Source organism: Canis lupus, chromosome 2 (assembly GCF_011100685.1).
Source record: "Canis lupus familiaris isolate Mischka breed German Shepherd chromosome 2, alternate assembly UU_Cfam_GSD_1.0, whole genome shotgun sequence".
Classification (NCBI taxonomy): domain Eukaryota; kingdom Metazoa; phylum Chordata; class Mammalia; order Carnivora; family Canidae; genus Canis; species Canis lupus.
The window spans coordinates 67,157,531-67,182,325 of NC_049223.1; the positions used below are offsets into that span (position 1 = coordinate 67,157,531).

The 24,795-nt window shown below is 39.9% G+C and overlaps 1 protein-coding gene and 1 long non-coding RNA gene across 19 annotated transcripts in view; one reads left to right on the forward strand and one right to left on the reverse strand.

Annotated features, from left to right (window-relative positions):
* LOC102154216 overlaps positions 1–24,795 on the reverse strand; it is an 87,696-nt gene that overhangs the window by 58,995 nt on the left and 3,906 nt on the right. For 11 of the 17 annotated variants that reach the window (XR_005355863.1, XR_005355862.1, XR_005355857.1 and 8 more), the window contains exons 1-2: positions 4,526–4,666; positions 896–1,066 (exon numbers count right to left, since the gene is read on the reverse strand). This is a non-coding gene — a long non-coding RNA (uncharacterized LOC102154216). Of the gene's footprint in view, positions 1–895; positions 1,067–4,525; positions 4,687–15,546; positions 15,650–18,765; positions 18,951–24,795 lie in introns of those variants that run through there. The other 6 variants (XR_005355859.1, XR_005355847.1, XR_005355852.1 and 3 more) reach the window with 6 other exon arrangements.
* Positions 5,318–24,795, forward strand: part of NETO2 (neuropilin and tolloid like 2) — a 58,194-nt gene continuing 38,716 nt past the window's right edge. For both annotated transcript variants that reach the window (XM_038531134.1, XM_038531135.1), the window contains exons 1-4: positions 5,318–5,426; positions 16,882–16,938; positions 19,667–19,807; positions 20,452–20,700. In XM_038531134.1, the coding sequence (XP_038387062.1) occupies positions 5,393–5,426; positions 16,882–16,938; positions 19,667–19,807; positions 20,452–20,700 (481 nt within the window). In that variant the 5' untranslated portion in view covers positions 5,318–5,392. The remainder of the gene's footprint in view (positions 5,427–16,881; positions 16,939–19,666; positions 19,808–20,451; positions 20,701–24,795) is intronic.

Below are 24,795 nucleotides of genomic sequence, written 5' to 3' on the forward strand. Positions count from 1 at the left end.
TGGAAAGCAGATGCTCAACTGCTGAGCCACCCAGGCATCCTGAAGTTTTATTTCTTGATCTGGGTGTTGTTTACATGGCACTTAGCTTTATAATTAAACTGTACATACATGTTTGTTTTAGATACTTTTCCATGTATTGTATTCCACAATTTTTTAAAAATCTTAAAAAGTTTCCCAAAGAATCTTTCATAGATCACATATCTAGAAAGTATTTCATTACAAACCTTATATATAAATCATAAAAAATAGAGATTTGTTGCTAATAATTGCAATAATTTAGACACAACTTCCTTTAAAAATGAAAATTGAATAACACCAATATATAGTTAAATATATTTGCATTCTAATCACACCAGCATTAATAGCATAGGAGTACATAGCAAGCAGCACAAATATTCAGTGCATCAAGGCCTTAAGTTGAACATATGAGAGTTACTCTATCTAGCAAACATTACCAAATAACTATATGAAGAATTTTACAGTTTAATATATGGTTTCATGTTTTATGAATAAAAAAAGCATTCATTTCAGTTTGCAGTAACCAGGTTTAAGCATAAAGTAAACAGATATTTCAAAATGGGATTTTGGCTTTTAAGAAAATGACACCAGGGGCGCCTGGGTGGCTCAGTTGGTTAAGTGCTGAATCTTGATTGCAGTTCAGGTCATGATCTCAGTCAGGGTCATGAGATCAAAGCCCTGAGTTGGGCTGAGTGCTGGGTGTGGAGCCTGCTTAAGACACATACACATTCTCTCTCTCTCTCTCTCTCTCTCTCTCTCTGCACCCCCCCCCACTTCGAAAAAAAAGAAAAAGAAAATGATACATATATGTTAGCAATATTGTTCTAAGAAATATCATTAGGATCTTTCTTGGTTTTTTACGATCAAATGAAAGTACCTGATCAGAAATTCTCTTGATAAAGCTGAGATACGGGGCAGCCCCGGTGGCACAGCGGTTTAGCGCCACCTCCAGCCAGGGGTGTGATCCTGGAGACCTGGGATCGGGTCCCACGTCGGGCTCCCAGCGTGGAGCCTGCTTCTCCCTCTGCCTGTGTCTCTGCCTCTCTCTCTGTGTCCCAATAAATAAATAAAAGCTTAAAAAAAATAAAAACTTCTTGCTTTGCAATTACACTAAGCAGAAATTTGGAAACAAGTAGAGGTGACAGTGTTACTGAAAGAACTCATGTTGACATCCTGGAAGCAGCTCTTCAAAGTCATCAACACAAATAGTTTTGGTTCATGACTGTATGAATATATGGACTAAATTGTGTCCCCCATGCCCTACATTCATATATTGAAGCTCTAATCCTCAATGTGACTGAATGTGGAGACTGGGCTTCTGAGCATATAATTAAGGTCAAATGAGGTCATAAGGGTAGGACCTTAATGCAATCTGAGTGGTGTCCTTATTAAAGGAATAGAAATGAAGAGTTGGCAGTGCACAAAGGAAGGGCCATGTAAGAGAAAGCAAGAAGGCTGCAGTCTGCAGGCCAGGAAGAGAAGTCTCACCAGAAACTAAGCCCACGTGCACCTTGATTCTGGACTTCCAGCCTCCCAAACTGTGAGAAAATAACATCTCTATTGTTTAAGCCACTAAGTCTGTAGTATTTTGTTATGGTAGCCCAAGAAGAATAATATGACTTAAAATTCTTTCCTGGGCAGCCTGGGTGGCTCAGCGGTTTAGTGCCACCTTCAGCCCAGGGGGTGATCCTGGAGACCCGGGATGGAGTCCCACATCAGGCTCCCTCATGGAGCCTGCTTCTCCCTCTGCCTGTGTCTGTTTCTCTCTCTCTCTCTCTCTCTCTCTCTCTCATAAAATCTTAAAAAAAAATTTTTTTCTTTTCCTCCTTTCTTTCCCTAAAAAAGCCCTACAGATATATAATAACAATGTATCACTTTTCACCATATTTTGCCATCACCCTTGCCATATCCATACACTGTAAGAAAAGTGGTGTGAGACCCCCCTGTCATAACAGTAAAAATAGATTTTTCTGTACATCAGCTAGGTTATGTAAATTCCTCTGTCTTCCTTAATCATTATAGCTTTGCATTAGTCTGCTCAGGCTTCCATTAAAAATGCCATAGACTGTGTGGCTTAAGCAACATTTCTTTTGTCACAGTTCTGAAGGCTGGAAGTCCCACATCAAGGCTCCAGCTTCTGGTGAGAACTCTTCCTGGCTTACAGATTGCTACCTTCTCACTATGTCCACCCAGGGCATTTCCTTTGTGCTGGAGTGTCAAGGAGAGGGGAGCTCTCTCTGGTATCTCTTTTTATCAGGACACTAATCCCATTAGATCAGTGCCCCACCCTCATTTAACCTTAGAGGTCGCATCTCCAAATAGTCATTGGAGGTTAGGATTTCAATGCATGGATTGTAAGGGAAACAAACATTCAGTTCATAAAAATCTCTAAACATAACAACCTGCCTTCCTAGGCTATCATTTAATAAAATGTTAGAGCTCCCAAACTCTAGTGGAAAAGAGAGACAACAAAAAGCTGTTCGGTATATAAGCATTGAGATAAAATGCTATATGTTTTAAATGACTCATTTCATAGTAAGTAAATGCTACATACCATTCAAGTGCTAGAAGGGATTTAGTCGGAGAAAAGCAAGTTTAAACTATGATTCTGTGAGGAGGTGGAGAGGCTATTCCTACGCCTTGAACGCTCAGGAGGGATGCAATGAAAGCAGAGTTCCAATCACCTGGGAACTGGAAGGTAATCTGGGAACAGACTTGAGCACTACTGGGTGGTCTTCCAGGGAAATAATAATTCAAATACAGAACTCTCCAACTGAGAGATATGCAAAGTGCTTTCATTTTGATTTAGTTAACATATGGCCACACAGTAGTCCCAGCTATGATCTGTGCTTTATCACGTTCCTTGAAAAAATCCACCACCGACAATTACACTAGCACGGCCAAAAGACAGGTGTCTTAAAAGGAAGCAAAAACTGAGCATTCCCAATCTACTCCTTGGGAATCTACATCTCAGCCAAGAACCTAGAGGAAAAAAACCTTTTTTAGGCTTCATCAAAATGGTTCTACCAGTAAGAGCTACTAGGCCAAATGAGTCCTGTGTATATACTTTTTAAATTAATGGCTCTAAACACCCGCACCCCCTTCACTATATCCTCAACTGAACTGCCAGATTGGTCTTCCCAGAGCTGCATTACTCCACTATTAAAAACTATGCCTCTGGCCTCCCGAATCAAGCCCAAACCCCTCTGCTTAGCATTTGAACAAGAATCTCCACAATCAAAGCCCACCATATTCTATTTTATCTTTACCGCCAGACAGAACACTTGCCCCGAATGCAATGCCAACCCTTGCTTCTTGCCTGACTTGAAAGTGCTCCTTCCTTCTCTCCTCTACATTCACCATCCACAGACTTTTCATTCTGTCTCCTCCTTCATGAAGCATTCCCTGATGACATCACACTCTGATTCTTCAGTCAACAATTATGCATTAAGAACCTATTCTGTTCCAGAAGTTGAGAGGGCTCCTTCCTCCTAATTCTTTCTGTCCACATTATCTGTGACTTACATTTAACACTCTTACTACTGTCCTACTCTTCCCATATGTCACTTTATATTTGTGGGAAAGGATCTTAAATGTTTTATTTAGCAGCTGGTTTTTGTGTGCAATCTCACAAGCGACTTGTGATTTGTAGGTGATTTGTCTTGGGAACCAGCATATGCACGTCTTTTACACCGCCCATAGCACATGATGAAGGGCTAAATATCTTGCTATTTAATTGCTGTTAAGTATGTTTTCACTTTCAAACGTTGGGAATACTTTTGTGCCTTTCTTAGAGGGACAGAAGGAAAGAGGGAAGAGGTTGACATCCCTAGAATTTGTTCAGTTGCCTAACATTGTCCTTAACTATATAACTCGTTAACAAGTGTTTATGGAGTTCCTATTACGGGTCAGATACAGGCACAAACGTTCCATTATGGTAGAGCCTTAATCACAGTCTTAATTCACCAGCACCTATTGCTGTTTTCTGCACATAGTTAGCACTCAGTACGTGTTGAGCGACTATATGAATGTAGCCTCCTGCTGTCAAGCAGCTCTTATTTTAGCGGTGTAGGGGTAAATGGGATATAGGTGACGAACAAATAAGATGAGCCAGGTGATTTCAGAGCATGATCATTACTGTGAGAAAAATAAGACGGGATAATTAACATTATGCAGTTTGCCAGTTTGGGCTCATTGGGGTTTTTTGTCGTTTTTTAATCAGCAGAGTCAAGCGACCCCATGAGCACGGCTTAGTGGACAAGATGCCAGTCTCTGGAGGCAGATTTCCCGGATTCACAACCCGGCCTCCTCCCTCGCCGGGAGTCTCTGGACCAATTACTTAACCTGTCTGGCCTCGACACCCCCATCCTCTAACAGTACCGACCGCACGGGGTGGGTGTGAGGGTTAAAGAGAGGCGATGCGGAGCGCAAAGTACTGGGAGCCGTGCGGGCCGCCGAGGGAAGCCCCCCGGAAGCAGCGGGATCCCCAGGGCCTCGGTTAACTCACCTGGCGCCGAGGGAGGCGAGCCCCCCCGCCCCTCCCCCCGCGGCAGACTGTGAGCAGGGGCCAGCCGGGCAGAGCTCTGACCTTGACCTGGGGTCCCTGGGGCTGAGGGGTCAGGTCCCCCGTCCGCCGGCGGGGGCAGAGGAGACGGGCTGGCGGGCCACGCGGGGGCGGCGCGGGCGGGAGGCCTCGAGGGCTCCGCCGGCGCCCCAGGGCGCCCCCGGCGGGGGAGGGGCCGGCTCGGCCCTCCCCGCCGCCCGCGGCCCGGAGCAGCGCCCCCCGCCCCCGCCCCTCGCGGCCCCGCCCCCGGCCCCGGCCCCGGCCCCGGCCCCGGCCCCGGCCCAACGGGCGCGGGCGCGCAGCCCCCCGGGGGCGCGAGGCCGCGGGCGGGCCCTCCTGGCGATTGGCCGGGCGGGCGCGGGGAGGGCGCGGGGAGGGCGCGGGGAGGGCGCGGGGAGGGCGCGGGGAGGGCGCGGGGGGCACGCGGGCGGGCTGGCGGGCGGGGCGGGGGCGGGCACATGCGCGCAGGCGGCGCGGCCGGCACGCGGCGCTCGCGCTCCCGGCTTAAATGAGCCTGGGCTGCCCGCGCCCGCCACTTCGGAGCTGCCCGTGCGGGCGCTGCCCCTCGCGCCAGCGCGCCTGGGCTCGCGGGCGGCCGATGGGACGGAGCGCCGCGGAGCTGGAGGCGGCGCCCGTCGGGGGGCTCGGGCAGCGCGGGAGCCCGCCGCGGGGCTCGGGCATGGCGGGCGGCCGGACCTGAGCCCTGCCCCGCGGGGAGGCAGCCTGCGGGCCGGCGATGGGGGCCGGGCCGTGAGCGCCGCTGGCCGCCGCCGCTTGGGCCCCTCGCGAGGCGCCGGGCCGCCCGGGAACATGGCCCTGGAGCAGCTGTGCGCGGTCCTCAAAGGTAAGCGCGGGGCCCGGACGGCGCCCCCTGCGGGCGGAGGCCGGCGTCCCCGCGTCCCTCCCGGGCGCCCGCGCGCCTCTTTGTCTGGTCCGCGCGGGTCGCCGGGTGCACCTGCCCGCCCGGCGCGGCTGCCCCAGCCTCCTGCGGGCCGGCAGGCTCCGGGGCGCTCCGGGGCGCGCGGGGGGGCCGGGGAGCAGCGGCGCGGCGGGGCCCTCCGAGCCGTTCGCGCCCCTTCCTTGCAATTCCGCTCATGGCTTTGCAAAGTTGTGGGGTTCGTGCAAGTGGGGCCGAGGCCGTTCTCCCTCGGCCTTTGATGACAGAAAGTCATTCCCCGCGGACAACAAAAGCCCCCGCCGAGGCGCCGCGGAGCAGCTCTCGGAAAGCCCCGCGCCGGCGGGGGGCGGGGGGCGGGCGGCGGGCGGCCGAAGGGCCTGTGCGCCGGGCCGGGTCCCACCTGCTGCGGCCGCGGAGGCTGCGGCACCACTGCGGGCGCCGCGACCCGGCCCAGGCCCGGCCCGGCCCGCCGCCTCCCGGGACCTCGGAGCGCCGCGCCGCGGCCGCCTGCCGGGTTCGCTCTGCCTCCCGAACCGGGAACTAACACGGCGGCTCGCCAAGTGCACGAAGCTCCCGAACGTGCTCAACGGCTTCGCCTCTCCCTGGAGGTGTTATTCTAGATAGAAATATATTGACGTAGATAATTAAGACTGTGATACAAAGTTGCTTCCGAAACTCGGGTGGCATAAATCCTTTGCTCGGTCGTCAGAGGAAAACCGCCACCGAAACGGGGCTTCCCCCTCTCCCCCCCGCTGATTGAAATTGAAAACTGAAGAGCTACGTTGCTCAGGCTGTGACATGTGTTCTTTTATATTGGGTCAGGAGTTAAGGTTTTGTATTAGCAGCGTTACATGGAGCTTATTGTAGCCCGGTATTCGCACAGTGACAAATGGTGGGTGTTTTTTTCCCCCATTCCGGATTAACACTTTTTTTTTTTTTTTCAGATTCATTAGAAAATTCAGTGTAATTTTGCTTTTAATTTTAACTGGACAAATTACCTGCTTTCCAGATTTTCCTGAGCTTTTAGCAGTTCAACTTAAAATGTTTACCCACTGGACACTTACAGTTTGTATCAAGGTAACCCAGTTACCTAGTGCACACTTCACTCATCCATGAATTCCTAGTGGTTTCTTCATTACATTAAAATTTAAAACTCGGGTGTTAATTTCATATAGTTTTCCTATATATAAATCTGATTTATATAGCCATTCCGTGGAAATTAAGATTGTCTTATTCTCTCAAAATAAATCGTGTGTGCACAGTAGTTTCTTCTGATGGTGCTCCATTATCCGAATGTGCCTCATTGTCCTGATCGCTTTAAGGTCATCAACATCATGACAGTCCATCCGGGCAGCCCTGTTCTAGAGCCCTACCTGCCCAACTTCAGGGAACTGAGCTGGAGAGGACAGATTCCCTGATCCTCCTGAATGAAGGGGTTTTTTGCAGCTTCTCTGCCTCTGCCTTGGTCCTTGGTGCACACTGCCCTCTCTGGCCACTGTGGTAAAGCACTGAGCTGTTGCACCTTTCAGGAAAAGATTCTGTGCTGATGGCAGAGCCAACAGTGAAAACAGTGTAGTATCTGGCTTTTCTTTTTAATGTACAGTAAATCTTACAGTAGTTTTACATGCTAGAGTGTTTTAAGGGTCAAGCTAACTTACAGTTGTAGGCTAGCTAGAGATGAAAGACTATTAAGACTTCTAAAGTTTGTGTGCTTGTAAATATGGGGAATTGGTCTGGGGAGATTCAAGAAATTAACAAAACTTGATTCTGAGAAGGGAATCTGGGAGAGGACAGAGCGAAGGGAAGACTTCTCTTTCACTGCACCCTCATTTGTAGCACTTGATTTTTTTTTTTTTTTTTGTTTTTACCAAATGTGTGTTACCTATACAAAAATTGTTATTTTTAATTTTAAAAATTATCTTTTGGTAAAACACTGGATTTTCCTAGTGTTTCCATTCATTGTGTGCGTCAAGGCAAGAAAAACAGCCCTTAAGTGTCCTGTGAGGTGAATTGCTTCAACACTGAAGAGGTTCTTATCAGAAGCAGTTATTTAATATTTGCATAATTATGGATATTACCTACCAAAAGCCTTGTTTGCAGTATTATGGTCAGTTTCTACTAAAACAAATCATCCATAATGAATGTGTGAGATTTTAAGTAATAGGTAATTTTCTTTAAGATGCCATTGATTCACAAAAAAAAAAAAAAAAAAGATGCCATTGATTCACAAAAAAAAAAAAAAAAAGATGCCATTGATTCTTTTTGTTTTACTCAGCAGTGAGAACAAAAGGATAATTCTACTAGGTTTTTAAATCTTTCATACGTTGTTAAAATGGAAAAATTCACTTCTAACTGTTTATGATCCCTCCAGGTCTTATAAAATTTAACTTTCTGTCAAAGTTAAGTAAGCATCATAGTCACACGAAAATATTGCATCAGTATTATGAGCCCATTTTTTACTGTTTTATTCATCTGCACATTTTCGGAGAATCGTATTAGACTCAGTTATATTTAAATCTGTATAAACTCTTGTTAAATTTATTGTGTAACAGCGCGAATATCCCTCAGCACTATATTTTTAAAATCTTATGCGAGACTGACAAAAATTAACTCCTGTCTTTCATTCTCACACCTCATTCAAAAATCAGTAAACTATACAAAAATAAGTACAGTACTAGAAAGCTAGCTCTTTAATAGTGAAGTTCTTAAGCACAGTCTTGTTAAAAATTAACTTTTTGGCTTTTTCCCCCAGAATTTGGAGGAAATGTTTTAATGCTGAAAACTGAAGTCCGGCTAAACACTGGTTTTATTATAGTAAATCCTTAAACTAGAATCTAGTTCATCTGTGTTTTGAAACCAAGTTCACCTGTTAGAAAAAACATGCAGCCCTGTAATACACACCCATGTGTGTTCAAATCACTTTCATTTTTGAAATAAGAAAAAAAGATAAACTATAAATAAAAATCATATCTAAAGTTTTAAAGTAATCTCAAATTCCGTTCTTGGTTACTATCCATTACACAATAAATTACTATCCATTTAGTACAGTCTCCTGTAGTTTTTTTTTTCAGTCTCATTTTTAAATTTACGCTCCTGCAGGGTAATTGTTGATGATTTAAAAAAATGTCTGTCTCCCTGAGTCACTATGAGATTCCAGTTATTACTTTCTCTGAGTTGGAAAGGGGAACCCTAAAATGTTATCTGGTCCATTGGTTTCCAAATTTTCCTTAACAGTAGAACTTCCTCAAAAGGAACCCTTCTCAGGGGGTACTCAAAAACCTAAACCAAGATGATAAGAACTAGATGGTTCTAGTTGGTGAGCAATCTCACCATCTCAAAGGCTCATCAGAGCAGCCCTCCCCAAAAAACTGATATTTTTGAACATGTGTGTTGTATCCCTCACAAAATTGCAGTGTACTAATCTGAAAGTTCAATTCTTCCTAGGCAAAATGACATTAAAACATGTTGGTTTAAATATGCCTAGAGAAATATGTTGGAAATTGCAGCACTAGTGGGTGAGAAGATACCACACACTCTTTAAAATGTGACCTGGTCACTTTAAATTTGTTCCTGTGGATGTCGATGTCTAAAGAAGACTCCTGTAAAGTGAGAACATCCAAAATTGCCCTCTTAAGAGCGTTTGGCCAGCAAGGAGATTGTCACATTCTGCAGGAAGGAAAGTGCTTCTGCTATGGTTACTCTTTCTTAAAATGGTTAGCAGTCTGATTAGCATATGTAGACTGGAATGATCCCAAAGTTTGCCAAGTCCATCTTCTTTCTTAACCAATAAGTAAAAGTGAGTTTGATTAAATTTGAGTACTCTGTTCTGTGGAACATAGTTTACTGAAAACAAGTTACTACTACCTCAAGTAGTACGTGGACTCTCATGGAACTCCAGTCTGCTTTCATTATACCAAAGAGTGGAGAGCTGGAGACCAGTTAGGCGGTGGTTGCACCCTGGCACCTCGTGATAGATTCTACAAACTTTACATTTAATGGTTTGGTGCTTAAAACAGGAAGGCTTATTAGAAAGAGGCACATTTAATTACTAACAGAGGTAAATTGAGCCAGCTTGAGAAAAGTAAGAGGAGTGGCTAGATATCTGGAAAGAAAAATAAAAATCAATTCTTTGATTTATCCCTTGATTTATGCTTAGATAAAAGAAGCGGGATCATCTGTGTGACTACTGTTAACCAAGATGCGTGCTTCTTAATTTGTTAATGCAGGATGGACTCTGCACTGTATGTTGTAGTTACAAAAAAGACCTAATCACGGTCATGCTTAGTCATGCTTATTCATCTAGCTTTTATTGAATGATATTGTGGGCCAGGCAGTCTTCTAGTCCCTAGAGATGCATCAGTGAATCAGACAAGGTTCCTCTTTCTGGTAGGTATTGACAAATAATGAGCAAGAAAATATCGAGCGATATAAATAATAATTACAGTATTTATATAATAAAGAAGGATGAAGGAGAAAATGTAGAGCTTTTTTAGAAGTCAGAAAGGCCTCACAAGACCTGAATGACAGGAGGAACCAGCCATGCAGAAAGATTCTAGGCAAAAAGAATAAGCTAGTCCCTAAGGCAAGAATTAGCTTGGTATATTGAAGTAATGGGAAGAAGGCCCGTGTAGCAATAGGTAGCAACTGGGAGGTCAGAGAAGTGGTTAGATGCTAAATCACTAAGGACATCTGAAGTCCGAGTAAGGGGTATGGATTTACTCTAAATGTAATGGGACTGTATTAGAAGATTTTATGAAAGGCTGTGATATGATCTGGTTTATGTCTTGAAAGGATCACTGACTGCTGAGTACAGAATAGACTGTAGGGGACTATGGCAGAAATACCCAGTTGTCTCCCAACATCCATTTTACACTTCAGTAATTCTCTGAATTTTAATTAAGCCCATGACCACCCAACAGAAAGAGTAGATTTTCCAGCTTTCCTTAGGATTAGGTATGATCATGTGACTAAGTGAGTCTAGCTAATTAGATGTGTGTGCAACTTTGGGAAAGTGGTAGTGTTTTTTGTTCAGTTAAAATTTTTATTTTGAGATCATTATAGATTCTGGGCAAATTTTTTTATTTTATTTATTTTTTTAAAGATTTTATTATTCATCAGAGAGAGAGAGAGAGAGGGGCAGAGACACAGGAGGTGGGAGAAGCAGGCTCCATGCAGGGAACCTGACATGGGACTCGATCCTGGGTCTCCAGGATCAGGCCCTGGGCTGAAGGCGGCGCTAAACCACTGAGCCAGCCGGGCAGGGCAAATGTTTTTAAAGGAAGAATGTCCTCAAAAAAAAAAAAAAAAAGGAAGAATGTCCTCTATCATTTCTTCATTCTTGCTGACTCTAACACAGGCATGGTAGATCCATGTTGGACCTTTAAGATGAACTTAGAAGGAAAGTCGTATACAGCTGAACAATAAGAAGTTAGGTTCCTAGGAATGATAGCCTTCACTCTAGCCTCTTGACTACTACTTTCCACAGTAAGAATATATTTGACACAAATATATTCTATCTGATATAAACTGCGTAAAAGTAAAGGCTAAAGTAAAAAACAAACCCAGACAGAACCATTAATAGTCATAGAAGTGAAAAATCTGAATGCTATCAAATAAAATTAATTTTGAAAGTGCCTAGAAAAGGCAGGTTTTAGACAGTGCCGAGGTAATTTGGTGAAAGCAAAGGGAGATCCACGGCAAGTACAGATGTTCAGAAATAAGAAATATTTGTAGAAACATTATGAGATTAGGTACCAGAGCAGAGCATTCACCAATATTTCCAAAACCAACTCATCTGCCTGCCCTCTACCCTGCCCCATCCATCTAGGCCCAAACTTGCCCCTGCCATCACCAGTGGAGACAAGGGGCAGCCTCTTTGCATTTCTTGCAGTATATTTTCATTCTTTTATTGTAGCAGTTGGCCTGTGAAGTGGGCCCCCCCCCAGCAGCTTTAGCATCACTAGGGAAATGCAAGTTCTCAAGCCCTACCCCAAACCTACTAGGTCAAAATCTCGGGAAGTAACCCCCATCCACCAAAATCTGTATTTTAGTAAGCTCTCTGAGTAATTGTGGTGCACACTACTGTCCCAGTGATTGATCCAGTTCTCCCACCTGCATGTAGACTTTGCCCAGAGGGATTTGTACACTTTTGAACACCAGTATATATTACCAGTTAACCTCCAAAAAGTTATGTCACTTTGCAGTCCAGTGACAATGTATGTCAGCTTCCTGTCTTGACCAACAGGGTATCTTTATTTAAATATTAGTCTAAATTTATGTATTGTTTCGATTATTGGCACATTTTCCTAGTGGCATAATCTTTTTTTTTTCAGTTTTTTGTAGTTTTTGTCTTGAATAAATGAAGGTGTTCTCTACACAGAAGGATACATACATAATTTACCTTTTTGTTTTTTCAATCTGGTATTGGTATTTATTTTTCTGTTTAGCTTAGAAGTAGGATCTGCTTTCTTTTTTTTCAAATAATTATTAAGTTATCTGAGAATCATTTATTAAACCTATCCTTTTACTGAGAGTTTCAAATACCATACATAAAATAAATTTTGAAATATATGTTATGTGTCTGTTGCTTAAACTTTTTCTTTTTTTTCTGTCTTTAAGCTCCTTGAGAATAAGAACCAAGGCTGCTTGGTTCATTGCTTTAGCCTCAAGGACTGGCTTGTCACACAGTGGGGGCTGGATATGTTTGTTGACAAATCATCTGTTTCTTTCTATACTGTTGCTACATTTTGAATTACTACAGCTTTATGATAAGTATATATTATTTTTAAGTATTTTATGTCTTTATTTCTAATTTTCCTTGGCCAATATAAAAAAGTCTTCAAGATGATCATCAGCAACGTTTTTAGTCCCCCAGAAAACTAAGATTTTGATTCAAATATATTTAAATACATGACTTGGAAGAATTGTTACCTTTACATTGTTTTATTATCCAAAACCTACTGTTTCTCCATTGTATTAAATTTATTGACTTGTTTATTTAATTTATTTTAGTCTTATTCTCTTCTCTTACTAAGGGTAATAATTTTCCAAGTAATTCTCTTGGGACTTCTAGGCATTGAGTAACATTATCTATAAATAATAATTTATCTCTTTTCCAGTATTTACTACATTGGCCAGTTTCCATTATTAAGTAACAATAGAAAGAATAAACTTGATCTTGACTTTTCCAGTGGAAGGTAAGGCCTTTAAACTAGAAGGCCTGGGGAGAAAGAAGCGAATATGACAGTGATTTAAGGTAAAAGTAGCAGCATTGAGGACTTGTATATAGCACCTTCCACAGAGTCTCTCTGTATCATGTAAGTCTTCATTAAAAAAAATTTTTAAGAGAGGGGAAGGGGTGGAGGGAAGACAGAGGGAGCAGGAGCAGGAGAGAGAGTCCAGGGTGAAGCTCAATGTGGAGCTTGACATGGGGCTCATGGTCAGATTCAGTCTCCTGACCCTGAGTTCATGACCTGAGCTGACAGGAGTTGACTTTTAACTGACTGAGCCACCCAGCTATACACATTATTACAAGGCCTGGACTAAACTCCAGAACCAGGTGTATGAGCAGAAATGGTGGGCACTCCCACTTTAAGCATCAAATCACAAGCAGTTCTCTATATAACTAAGTGGTATGTTTATAGAGTTTAGAATTTTTATTTTGTCATGGATCTACCTTGCAGAATTAGTGCCTTCATGGGATACCTGGGTGGCTCAGTGTTGAGTATCCACCTATGACTCGGGTCATGATCAATGGGGTCCTGTGATCAAGTCCCATATTGGGCTTCCCGCAGGAAATGTGCTTCTGCCTATGTCTCTGCCTCTCTCTGTGTGTCTCTCATGAAGAAATGAAGAAAATCTTAAAAAAAAGAAAAGAAAAGAAGAAGGGCCTTCTTGGATACATTATCTTTGAATTCGAAATGTATGGTATTTCTGGATTTGAGTAATTATTGGTCCTTTTGGTAAGAGGAAGAAGGGAATAGTGACATGTGGTTGGAACTAAACACAGAAGAATTCCAGTGTTTGACATTAATGGAGTTTGTTTTATTATCCCAGTCTGGTTACAACAAGCAGTTTGCAAAGATCCTATTTTATACAACTAGGAGGAAACTATGTTTATTATGATATAGAATTTAGAATGATTAATAGTCACACCTGTATCACTAAATATTTGTATCCCTAATTGTCATGCAGATTCACCCCATTCTTTATATAACACTTTTATATTCAGTAGCACTGCTCATTTGGTTGATTTAGTTGTGAATAGTTTTTTTAACATTTGGGGAAAAAGAAAATTGTGAGCAACCCTCTAAGTAAAGTAGAAAAGAATAATAGGTTTATTTGGGCTTACAATTTTATTTTTAAAATGATTTACCAGGGCAGCCCCGGTGGCTTAGCAGTTTGGCGCCACCTTCAGCCCAGGGCGTGATCCTGGAGACCCAAGATCGAGTCCCACATCGGGCTCCCTGCGTGGGGCCTGCTTCTCCCTCTGCCTGTGTCTCTGCCTCTCTCTCTCTCTCTCTCTCTCTCTCTCTCTGTCTCTCATGAAGAAATAAATAAAATATTAAAAAATAAAATGATCTACCACAGTCACACTCTGTAAATTTCATAAGTCAGATATATTACATAGCCAAATTTTATTGATCATTATGTAATTTTATTGGCACGGTTCACCCTTTTGCCATAGTTCTGCCATTGCTCTCCTGGTTTCAGTTTGTTGATTTGTTACTTGCCCTGTCGGTCTTTGTGTTAACTTCTATACTGTGAATTATAAATTTGAAAACTAGTAAATTGTTATGCCCGTGATTCAGGATGAAAAGTATACTGAGCACAAAATTTTGATCAGTTATGTATCATCCAAATGATATTCCTTGGGAAATAGTGTCCTCTAACAAGATAAATTGATACGAACGGATGTGTTATTTGCTGAATTGCCAGATACCTAATATTACTCTAGTTTTTTTGTTTTTTTGTTTTTTTTATCATAAATACTCTGTTTAAAAAAAAAAAAAATGGGGACCCTGGGTGGCTCAACGGTTGAGCACCTATCTTCAGCCCAGGGTGTGATCCTCGAGTCCTGGGATCGAGTCTCACATCAGGCTCCTACATGAAGCCTGCTTCTCCCTCTGCCTGTCTCTCTCTCTCTCTCTCTCTCTCTCTCTCTCTCTCTCTCTGTGTCTCATGAATAGAGAAAAACTTTAAAAAATAAAAAAATGTTTCAGTTCTCCATTCCTCAAACTCTGATCCAGTGCAAAGTTGTGAAGATTTTGAAAGGAGAATTGTTCTTGTATGACAATGAGGTCTTCAGGACTACTAGCAACCAGAGAAAGGGAAGGGGAAGTGAAAGGTGTTGAGAGAAAACAGAGGAGACAAAGGTCAGCAAGGATACAGGAAACTAAAGATGAAGATGTCAATGACTAGATTATAAAATGTAAACAACTGGCAAGAATTTACTTTTTACTTTGGTGATTTGGGTAGTAGATACTCAGTACATGCTATTGCATGAACAATGGTATGACCATCCAGCAGTCACTTAACTAGCAACCTCTTCAACCTCATTTCTCACTACCTCAGCTCTCTCACAACCTCAACCACCCTCATCTCTCTCACTGCTTTCATCCTGTAAATCATCTGCAACTACTCTACATCTGAATCATGTTATAAGTCTCTCCTTTCAATTTCCAGTACCACTGCCCTGCTTCAAGACCTTACCATTTTTGTTTCCTGAATGGTCTCTCTTTTAACAGTTTAGACTCCATGAAACCATCAGATTATTGGTCTAAAAGACAGATGTAATATGTCATTCTCTAGTTTAAAAACTCAAAATGAGAGGCACCTGGGTGGCTCAGTCGGTTAAGTGTCCTACTCTTGATTTGGGCTCAGGTCACAATCTTAGGGGTTTTAAGAGCCTGCTTAAGATTCTCTCTCCCTCTGCCCCTCCCCCTTCTTAATAGATAAATAATTAAAATTTTTGGAAATAAAAATACAAAATGACTTCTCATTAGGGTCAAAAGTCCAAACTCTTTAGTGTGACAGCTTTTTATGATCAGGCCTCATTCTGTCTCACCTGGTATACCTCTATTTCCCCTCCTTGTGCTGACCCTCCATAGATCAGTGCTCCTCCGTGTTTTTGTCCAAGCTGTTTCTTTCTCTGTATCCTGGGTTGAAGCCTGTAATATCCAAAGAGAATATACCTTTTATTTCTGAAATTATCTTCACTCTGTTCCTCTTAAGCCCCAGCAGAATGAATGGTTCCTGTCTCTGCTTCCATTATGCTTTCTGTATAACTCCTATTAAACTTATTTTCACCTTGTATTGTAAATTCTCTTTGACAATAGATTGACTTCTTAAGGATGGTAGTTTCCCATCCTTTATTTCACAGAATGCCTAGCTTATAACCCTTGCTATGTGCATCATCTTATTTAATCTTCTCTACAGCCTTATGAGGTTGGTGCTACTAGGGCAATGTCTTCATTTTATAAATAAGTAAACTGAGTTAAAAAGGCCTCACAGCTGGTACACAGCAAAACTCGAACCCCAACTTAGATCTACCTAACTCATAAAGTCCATAATCTTAACTATTTTGCTGTATCCCCCCCACCCCAAAACATCTGTGTATCCTTGGTGCCTACTATCCCTTGGTACAGTAGGCACTCTGTAAGTGCTTATTGACTGAATGAATAATAAAAACTCCAGTTCACACAGGACTTTGAGGCACTGTGATTTCCATTGAAAGGGAGGGTGAAAGATATCAGTGCACCATTCATAAAAATAAAATGTTTAAAAGAATCATCAAAATACATACACAAAACAATTCAATATATTGTTGACTGGGTCTCCGAAATGTTCAACTTGGGGGAAAAGCTTCATTTTCTAAACATGCTGGCTTTTGTAATGCAGGACACCATAGTACTGCACAACTATTAAACGTCTTGAATTTATTTCTGGGAGACTGCTGCCCCCTTACTTCTGTCTTTATTATAAATGCTCTCACAAGTCAGATAATCTAATTGAACTTTTACTGGCATAATACATTGTAGAGCTACCCAAATAATGCATGTAAAGTCTTTGAGATGGAGTACAGTAAATATAGGATGACTGAGGTCAACTAAGTTTGTTGCAAAAAAACTGTGTTTTTAATATATCATAAGTTGAAAAATATTTTATATGCCACATGCTGTTAGTGCTTGTACAGCATCAATTGTATTTTTTTCTTGGGTTGTCTTAAGTGCCAAATGGTAAAGCAGAACATAACATTTAACCCTTAAAAATCTTGAGAGTGAACATTAGTAAGAAATAGCTTTAATTAATCTTTTCTTTATCATCTGATTTTCCTTATAGATTTAGTAAAATGTAATATAGATTCTATTTTTTTAACTTTTCTTTTCTATTATTTCTCTAGTGTTGTTAATAACAGTACTTGTAGTCGAAGGGATTGCTGTGGCCCAAAAGACCCAAGGTAAAGTATTTCCAGTGATAACTTACCACATATTCAGGACAGTGGGATGCCTTATTGGAAAGGATTGCAGCTTTTGGATACTATTTCCATAATCCCTCTAGGGTGTTGCAGTGACCTAAGGCTTTCTGTCAACCTATCAGCCTCAATTTTACTGGGTTCCACTGCAGTTAACTGGAGTAAATTGTCAACATAAAGTCTTGCCCTGATAAATTCTTTAAATTGGCATCACTAGTAGCTCCTAGCACATTATGGATTATGTCCAAAAATTAAATGAGATTCGTGCTTTATCATTCAGCAAAAATAAAAATCCCTTTTTTCAATGTAGACAAATGAAATATTTCCATCAGTATCTTATTCAGAGCCCCGTGGACCTGTTCTGATTGTCCTTGTTTATGAAAGAAGATTAACTAGTTTGCTTTTTGAACAAGATTTTCATGTCAGAGCTTAGTACATCTCCCGATTCACTTTTTATTTTCATCTGAGTTCTACATACAAATGACAAAAATCAAAGCATTCTAAAAGTTAATTATGAAAAAGCAGTTTTCCACCCTCTGTGACTCCCCCATGGAGGTAACCAGAATTTTAGCTGAATCTTTTGGTATTTCCCTTCCTATTTCTAAATAATATGTTATACTGTTCCTTCTTAATTATTTCAGTTTTACTGTATTAGAGAATGATTTCCCACCATGGAAGATGAGCATTTAGCCCTTTCCTGTACCCACTTCCCATCCCTGACTATATATTGGTACTTTCCCTCTATACCACCTGTTTCTGTCATAATTCTGATCACATCTGTATTCAGAATTTACATTAAGTCACTCATAGAGCTTTTTCCACATGAAAATTTTGTCTTTCAGTTTATGAAATTTTTATTTCCTTTTTTCTTTGCTTAATTTTTTAAATTCCCCTTTCTCTATTTCTGTTCCTATCTTTAAGAAACTTTTATTTGGGTATGGAGTATTTTATTTTTTTTTTTCTATTTTCCAACTGTCTTTTACTGTTTTATTCTCAGTCTTTATTGAGACTTCCCCAATTTTACCAAGAATTGGAAAACTTTTTCTGTAAAGGGCCAGACAGTAAATATTTAAGATTTTTGCAGGCCTTACAGTTTCAGGAGCAACTACTCACTTTTGCTGTTGTGGTATGAAACCAGCTGTGAAAAAAAAAAAAAAAACAAACAAACAAACAAAAAAAAGAAACCAGCTGTGGATCGCGGGCACATGAATGGACATGGATGTGTTCCATTGTAAACTTTATATTTACAGTAACAGGCCACAGGCCAGATTTGGCCCAGGGCTACAATTTGTAAACTTTCTACTAATTTTTCATTTCTTCTATTTTTAGAAAATTTTTATTTTCTGAATATTCTTAAAGTATCCTTGTTCTTTTTTTTTTTTTTTCCCCTTGTTCTTATTTTATAGATATACTCTCATTTTCTCTAAGGAGATTAAATGACAGTTTTGTTTAGGTTGTTTTTTGTTTGTTTGTTTTGTGTGTGTGTGTGTGTGTGATTTTTTTTTTACATCATCTTTGTTTCCTCAGATTTGCTTTCTTCTTGTTTTTATTCATTGTTCATTGTTCATATTAGAAGCTTTCCTCAATTATCTGGTGACCCTTGAATTCTACTCTTATTTATGAGAGGAGCACTAAAATCTGATGATTAGCTATCTCCAAGTGTAGAAGGGATTTGTTTACTATGGCTCACACTGGTGAGTGACCCACAGTGGGGAATCCCTGAACCTACACTGGTGGGTCTTTTTCTTTGGACTGTTTAGAGTCCCCAGAGAGGAAGCTTTCCATTTTCTGCTTAGAGGTTCTGCATCTCACCGAGAGCCTTGAAAGAAGTTGGGTGGGGGAAGAAGCCAGAAATGCCATTCACTGGTCTCCTTGTTTGCGGGTTGGTACTGTCACCCTCAGCTGTGCCTGGTGTCTCCTAGTCTAGTAGCCCTGCTTTATCTTCTTCTGCAGAGGAATAATCTCATTTTCTGGTAGGATGACAGAACAGCAGGTACCTAGATTTGTAGAGGAGAGGGTATTAGAAATCAGATTGATTCTAAATAGACTTTTAGCCAGGCCTCATGTTTTTAGGAAGCACAGTTTCACCACCACCTGTCATGCCTTATCCTGCTTGCAGGATAGTACACCAAGTACTACCAGTTTTTGTGATTGTACCTACCTCGTTGTGCCTCTCTAAGAGTTTGTTTATGCCCTTAAAAAACTTCCGGTACTGTTACCAAAGTTTAAGGAAAGAGAACTAAATGCATGTGTTCAATCTACAATCTTTAACTAAAATCTCTTTATAATATTTGGATCCTATTTGGTTTTTTTGTGTGAAACTAATTATAGAGGTACCACATCAGAGATAAACCCCTGGGATCCTTTTATTTTTATGTCACAACTGAATTTTATAGAGTTGCACCGATTTATCAGATTCTTCCACATGATTTTGCCCTTGTAAAATCTAAGCATTTTATTACCCCACTCTCCTACAGGGCAAACTTGTCCTCTGGCAGCAAGTTCTTCCCACCAGCACAGCATACAATTTTACCTTTCTCTCATTTCTGCTGTATTCAATTTGTTGTGCTAAACTTGGCAGTGGCTCTTGCAAAATTATATACACTATATGTGTAACATAGAGTGGGCAATTGTTTGGCTAAATTGTGGGGAAAAGAGCAGAATGCTATTCTCTTTTGCTATAATTTGTATTTTAATGCCATTTTTCCCTAAGATGGACAAAATATTGGAATCAAGCATATTCCTGCAACCCAGTGTGGCATTTGGGTTCGAACTAGCAATGGAGGTCATTTTGCTTCACCAAATTATCCTGACTCTTATCCGCCAAACAAGGAGTGTATCTACATTTTGGAAGGTATTTGACCAATTTCTTTTAATGGATGAATTTTAACTTTATTGTAAAACTAAGTACATTGGTAAGATGCCCAGTTTAAGCCAGTTTGAACAAAATGTAAGCATGTATTTGAATTAAACCCTAGTAATTATAAATATTTCTGAATATTGAACACATTAACAAAATAATAGTTGAAATTTTATAGGAATTTTGAATCCCCTAAAATATAATTCAGCTAAATATATCAGTATATATGAGAAACTTCTCTAGTAAGAACCTTTAAAAAAAGAAACTCAAACTTATTAGCATCTCTTATGCTTTATGCAAATTTATGTCCAAAGTTACATTAGTTCTTGTCATTTTTTGTTTTTCTATTCATTGTATCTCATGAACTGTTAGCTCTTCTACTCTAATTTTAATTAAGTACATTTAACTAATTTAATAACCTATTCCAAAGGGAAAAATCACTATAGTTCTCCAAAGCAGCATTGTTATTAGTGATATATAGTGCAACATTAATTATGAGTTTTATATATAACAATCCTCATTATGATTGTCTTCTGTGCAACAATAACAGAGCAGTTGTTTTGCTTTTCCCACTTGTGTAGGATGTTTATACTTTCCTTTGTTTGTGTTGCCCTGATTTGCTTGCTCTTATTTTCTAGCGGCGCCACGTCAAAGAATAGAGTTGACCTTTGATGAACATTATTATATAGAACCATCATTTGAATGTCGGTTTGACCACTTGGAGGTTCGAGATGGGCCATTTGGTTTCTCTCCACTTATAGATCGTTACTGTGGTGTGAAAAGCCCTCCACTAATTAGATCAACAGGGAGATTCATGTGGATTAAGTTTAGTTCTGATGAAGAACTTGAAGGACTGGGATTTCGAGCAAAGTATTCATTTATTCCAGGTAATGAAGTTGTGTTTTTCAGTGGGTCTCACTATGGTTTTAGAATCTTATGTCTAGAAAAAGAGAATTTAGTCAAGTTATACAAACCAAAATGTTAAAGAAATGAGCAGGACCAAAAGGAAAATAAATAAAACCAAAAATTGGAAATAGAACTGTATCACTTGAATTTTGAAGCATTTCATCGATGGTATCACATTTTTCTTAGATTTCTTTGTTTTATAATGTATATCAAGGCTAGAAACATCAAGATAAATATATTTTAAAAGATAATTCAGCAAATTATCTTTTCATAATCCTTAATAAAATTTTGTCAGGTTTTTCCATTGGAATGACAATTAACTACTCATTTGAATAAGTAATCTCAAAAAAAAGAATAATCTCTAGAAAATATTGAGCAATAGAAAAAATACTGCTCTGCATTTGGAGGCAAAAGATTTGGGTTTGAATCCTTTCCCTGCTCCCTGACAGCTATGAGATTACTCAGCGCAGTAGAACCTGAGGGTTGCTATTGGTAAAATGGGAATGCCTGATGTATTATTTTCCTGAAGCTGCCTTAATTAGCTAAGTACAAATTTAGCAGCTGAAAACACAAATTCTCTCAGAGTTTTTGAGGGCAGAAAACCCAGCAGGGCCACATTTTTTCTGGGAAGTCTAGGGAAGGATCCATATTGCTCATGGCTTCTAGCCCAGCATTCCTGGATCTGTGGCCACATCACTCCCATCCCTGCCTCCATCTTCACATTGCCCTTTCTTCTCCAAATCCTGCCCTTCATACCATCTTGTGTTGTAATATTCACTCTTTTGTACCATATAAAGTAATACAGGTTCCGAGGATTAGGATTAGGGTCTTCATTCAGCCCCCTCTACCTATTTTACCCTACCCTGTGGTACGTGCAAACAGTTGGAGAACTGCAAAGCCTCTCTGGTATAAAACCATGCATATCCCTAACTCGGAAACACAAAGATACACAAGTTATTGCCGCTGTCTTCAAACAACTTAAAGACTAACGAGGTGAAAAAGTAACTCAGTATACCAATTATTTCATCTCTTTGCATATATTTGTTTTCATGTAAGAAGTTTCTTAATTTAAAACATATATATATCTAAATGAAAAGAAAATACCCATAATCTTACCATTCTACATATAAAAAACCACTGTTAACAGTTTGGTGTGTATCCCTTCAGATGTTTTTCTGTATCTATTAGTTTTATGTAACTGACAGCATACACATATATTACCTGCTATTTGCCTAAACAAGATAATCAACATTTTTTTCTTGTCACTAAACGTGGCAATTTTTAGGTATTGTTTCAGTATTTATGTTGTCAATGCCAAAGGATAACATCTTAGGAAGTAAAGTTTATCTAATAGACTTTATTTTTTAGTACAGTTTTAGGTTTCCAATAAAACTAAGCAGAAAAAAGAGAGTTACCACCATAGATCTCCAAACATAGCTGCCTTCCAGAATCAGCCTCCTGCTCCAGAGTGTGGTACATTTGTTAAAGTGAATGAACCCACGCTGACACATCGTCACCCAAAGCTCCCATCCCCGTAGTTCACCTGAGGGTTCATTGTTGGTGTTGTGTGTTCTGTGTATTTGGGCAAACGTATGATGACATGTGTCCACTATACAGTATCATACCAAGTATTTCCACTGCCCTAAAAATCCTCTGTACTCCACCTATTTATCTCTCCCCTAATTCTTGGCAAGCACTGATACTGCCATCTCTGTAGTTTTGCTTTTTCCATGTTACATAGTTGGAATCATACAGTATGTAACCTTTTCAGACTGGCTTCTTTTACATAGTAATATATATTTAAGTTTCCTCTCTGTTTTTTCATGGTTTGACAACTCATTTCTTTAGTGTTAAATAATATTTCATTTTTGTATGTACAATAGTATATCCCTTCTATTGAAGGGTATCTTGGTTGCTTCCAAGTTTTAGCAATTACAAATAAACTTGCTATAATCATCTATATGCAGAATTTTTCTTGCCAGGTTTGTAACTAATTTGGATAAATACCAAGGAACACAATTGCTGAATCCTAGAATAATTTGTTTTTAATTTTTGCTTAAGTGGATAGTGGTTGTATATGTACGTTATATTTTTTATTAAAATAAAATTTTTTAATTACCAAATTATCAAAACAATGTGAAAGTTCAAATGGGACTTATATACACCAAATTGCCAGAATGAAAAAATTGCTAGTTTAAAATATTTCAGAAAAAAAAAAAATATTTCAGTATCTTTAAATAGCCTGCAAAACCTATTTCAATACACAGTTTATTGTATTTAACTGTCTGCTCAATTCTTGTTAAAACTGTTTTTAATTCCAGATACTTTCTGCATAGTTCTATTTAAAAAAAAAAAAAAAGTAGGGGGGAAATTTTTAGCTTAATTGAAAATACATCTCAGAGACTTCCTTTTTTAACCTAATAAACCAAATCCAACTTTGCTGAAAGGGGATAACAACATTTCAGTTCTTTTGTGGAGAAATGTCAAAGACAAGTTTAATTAAATGCAATGGAGGGCAGCCCCAGTGGCCCAGCGGTTTAGCACTGCCTTCAGCCCAGGGTATGATCCTGGAGTCCTGGGACTGAGTCCCACATCAGGCTCCTGCATGGAGCCTGCCTCTCCCTCTGCCTGTGTCTCTGCCTCTCTCTCTCTCTCTCTCTCTCTGTCTGTCTCTCATGAATAAATAAATAAAATCTTTAAAAAAATAAATAAATAAACAGCAATGGAGTAAAAAGTCATAGGAGCTACCTGCCAAATGAATCAGAATTTCTTCATGTGTAGGCAATAATTCTAGGATGTTGTCACTCTTGCATTAAAATTTCCAAAATTATCCATTACTTCCAGGAAGTAGCAGTCCTGTAAGAGTCCTCTATCCTCAATAGATACCACCAATAACTTAGAGAATTTCATTTAAAATATACTAATTTCTTGGGGTGCCTGGGTGTCTCAGCTAAGTGTCCAACTCTTGATTTTGGCTCAGGTCACGATCTCGATCCTGAAATCGAACCCCACATTGGGCTGCATGCTCAGCATGGAGTCTGCTTAAGATTCTCTAACTCTCTGCCTCCTCCCTTGGGCATGTACACTCTCTCACAAATAGGTAGATATATAAATAAAATCTTTAAAATACACTAATTTCTCAGTAGTAGTAGTCTTCTAGATTTACTGATCCCTAGACAAATTTATAAGTATGACTTGAAATAACTAAACACAGTCATAATTAGCTAATTATGCATTACCTACTTATTTTGATATTTTTTTCTTTCAGTGGTAAAACTATGGAATCTTCACCCACATTATAAAGGCAATATGGTAGGGTAAGAAAAATTGCCTGGAGAATTGCAGCTCAGCCTTAGTTTTGCCATTATAAATATAGTCTAAGAAAATCATAATCTCTCATTCAGTTTCCTCATCTACAAAATGGGATATTACATAGTTTTCCTGGTATTGCTATCATTAGCCTGATACTAAGCATGATGTATGTAGAGACTCTCAAGTACTATAAAATGGAAATGTAGTTTAGAAATCTTAAGTGTTTTATTATAATTTGTCTATATTTTAACTATAATCCATATAAAGTTGCTCTTATGATACATAAACTAATAGAAAAAGAGCTCCTTTTCTTCAAGTAAGACTTTTTATGTATTAAAAAGCCTGATTTTTAATACTTAAAAACAGTATTTAATTAAGAACATTGTTTTTGATGTCTATAAGTAGTCTGAGCTGATTCATATATAAGATTTTTAAAAATCTTTTTGATACTAAAGTGTCATTATTTCAGTTAATTGATTTAGTTCATAAAAATCAAATCAATTTACTGAAATCAGTTATTGTGATATGTGCTGTTGGTTCTTAATCTTCTATAAACTACTTCACAGAGCAGAGTATTCTGTATATCGCCTCATCATTTTTTCCCTGCCATTTTGAAAACACTCCTCACTAGCTACTACCTTGTATGTGTGTAGTGAATTACAAATAACATAAAAGTCACAATTTTAATCCTTTTTAAGTGTACAAGTACTTGTGAAGTACCTTTTTACAGTGTTGCCCAATCATTACCACTATTCATTCCCAGA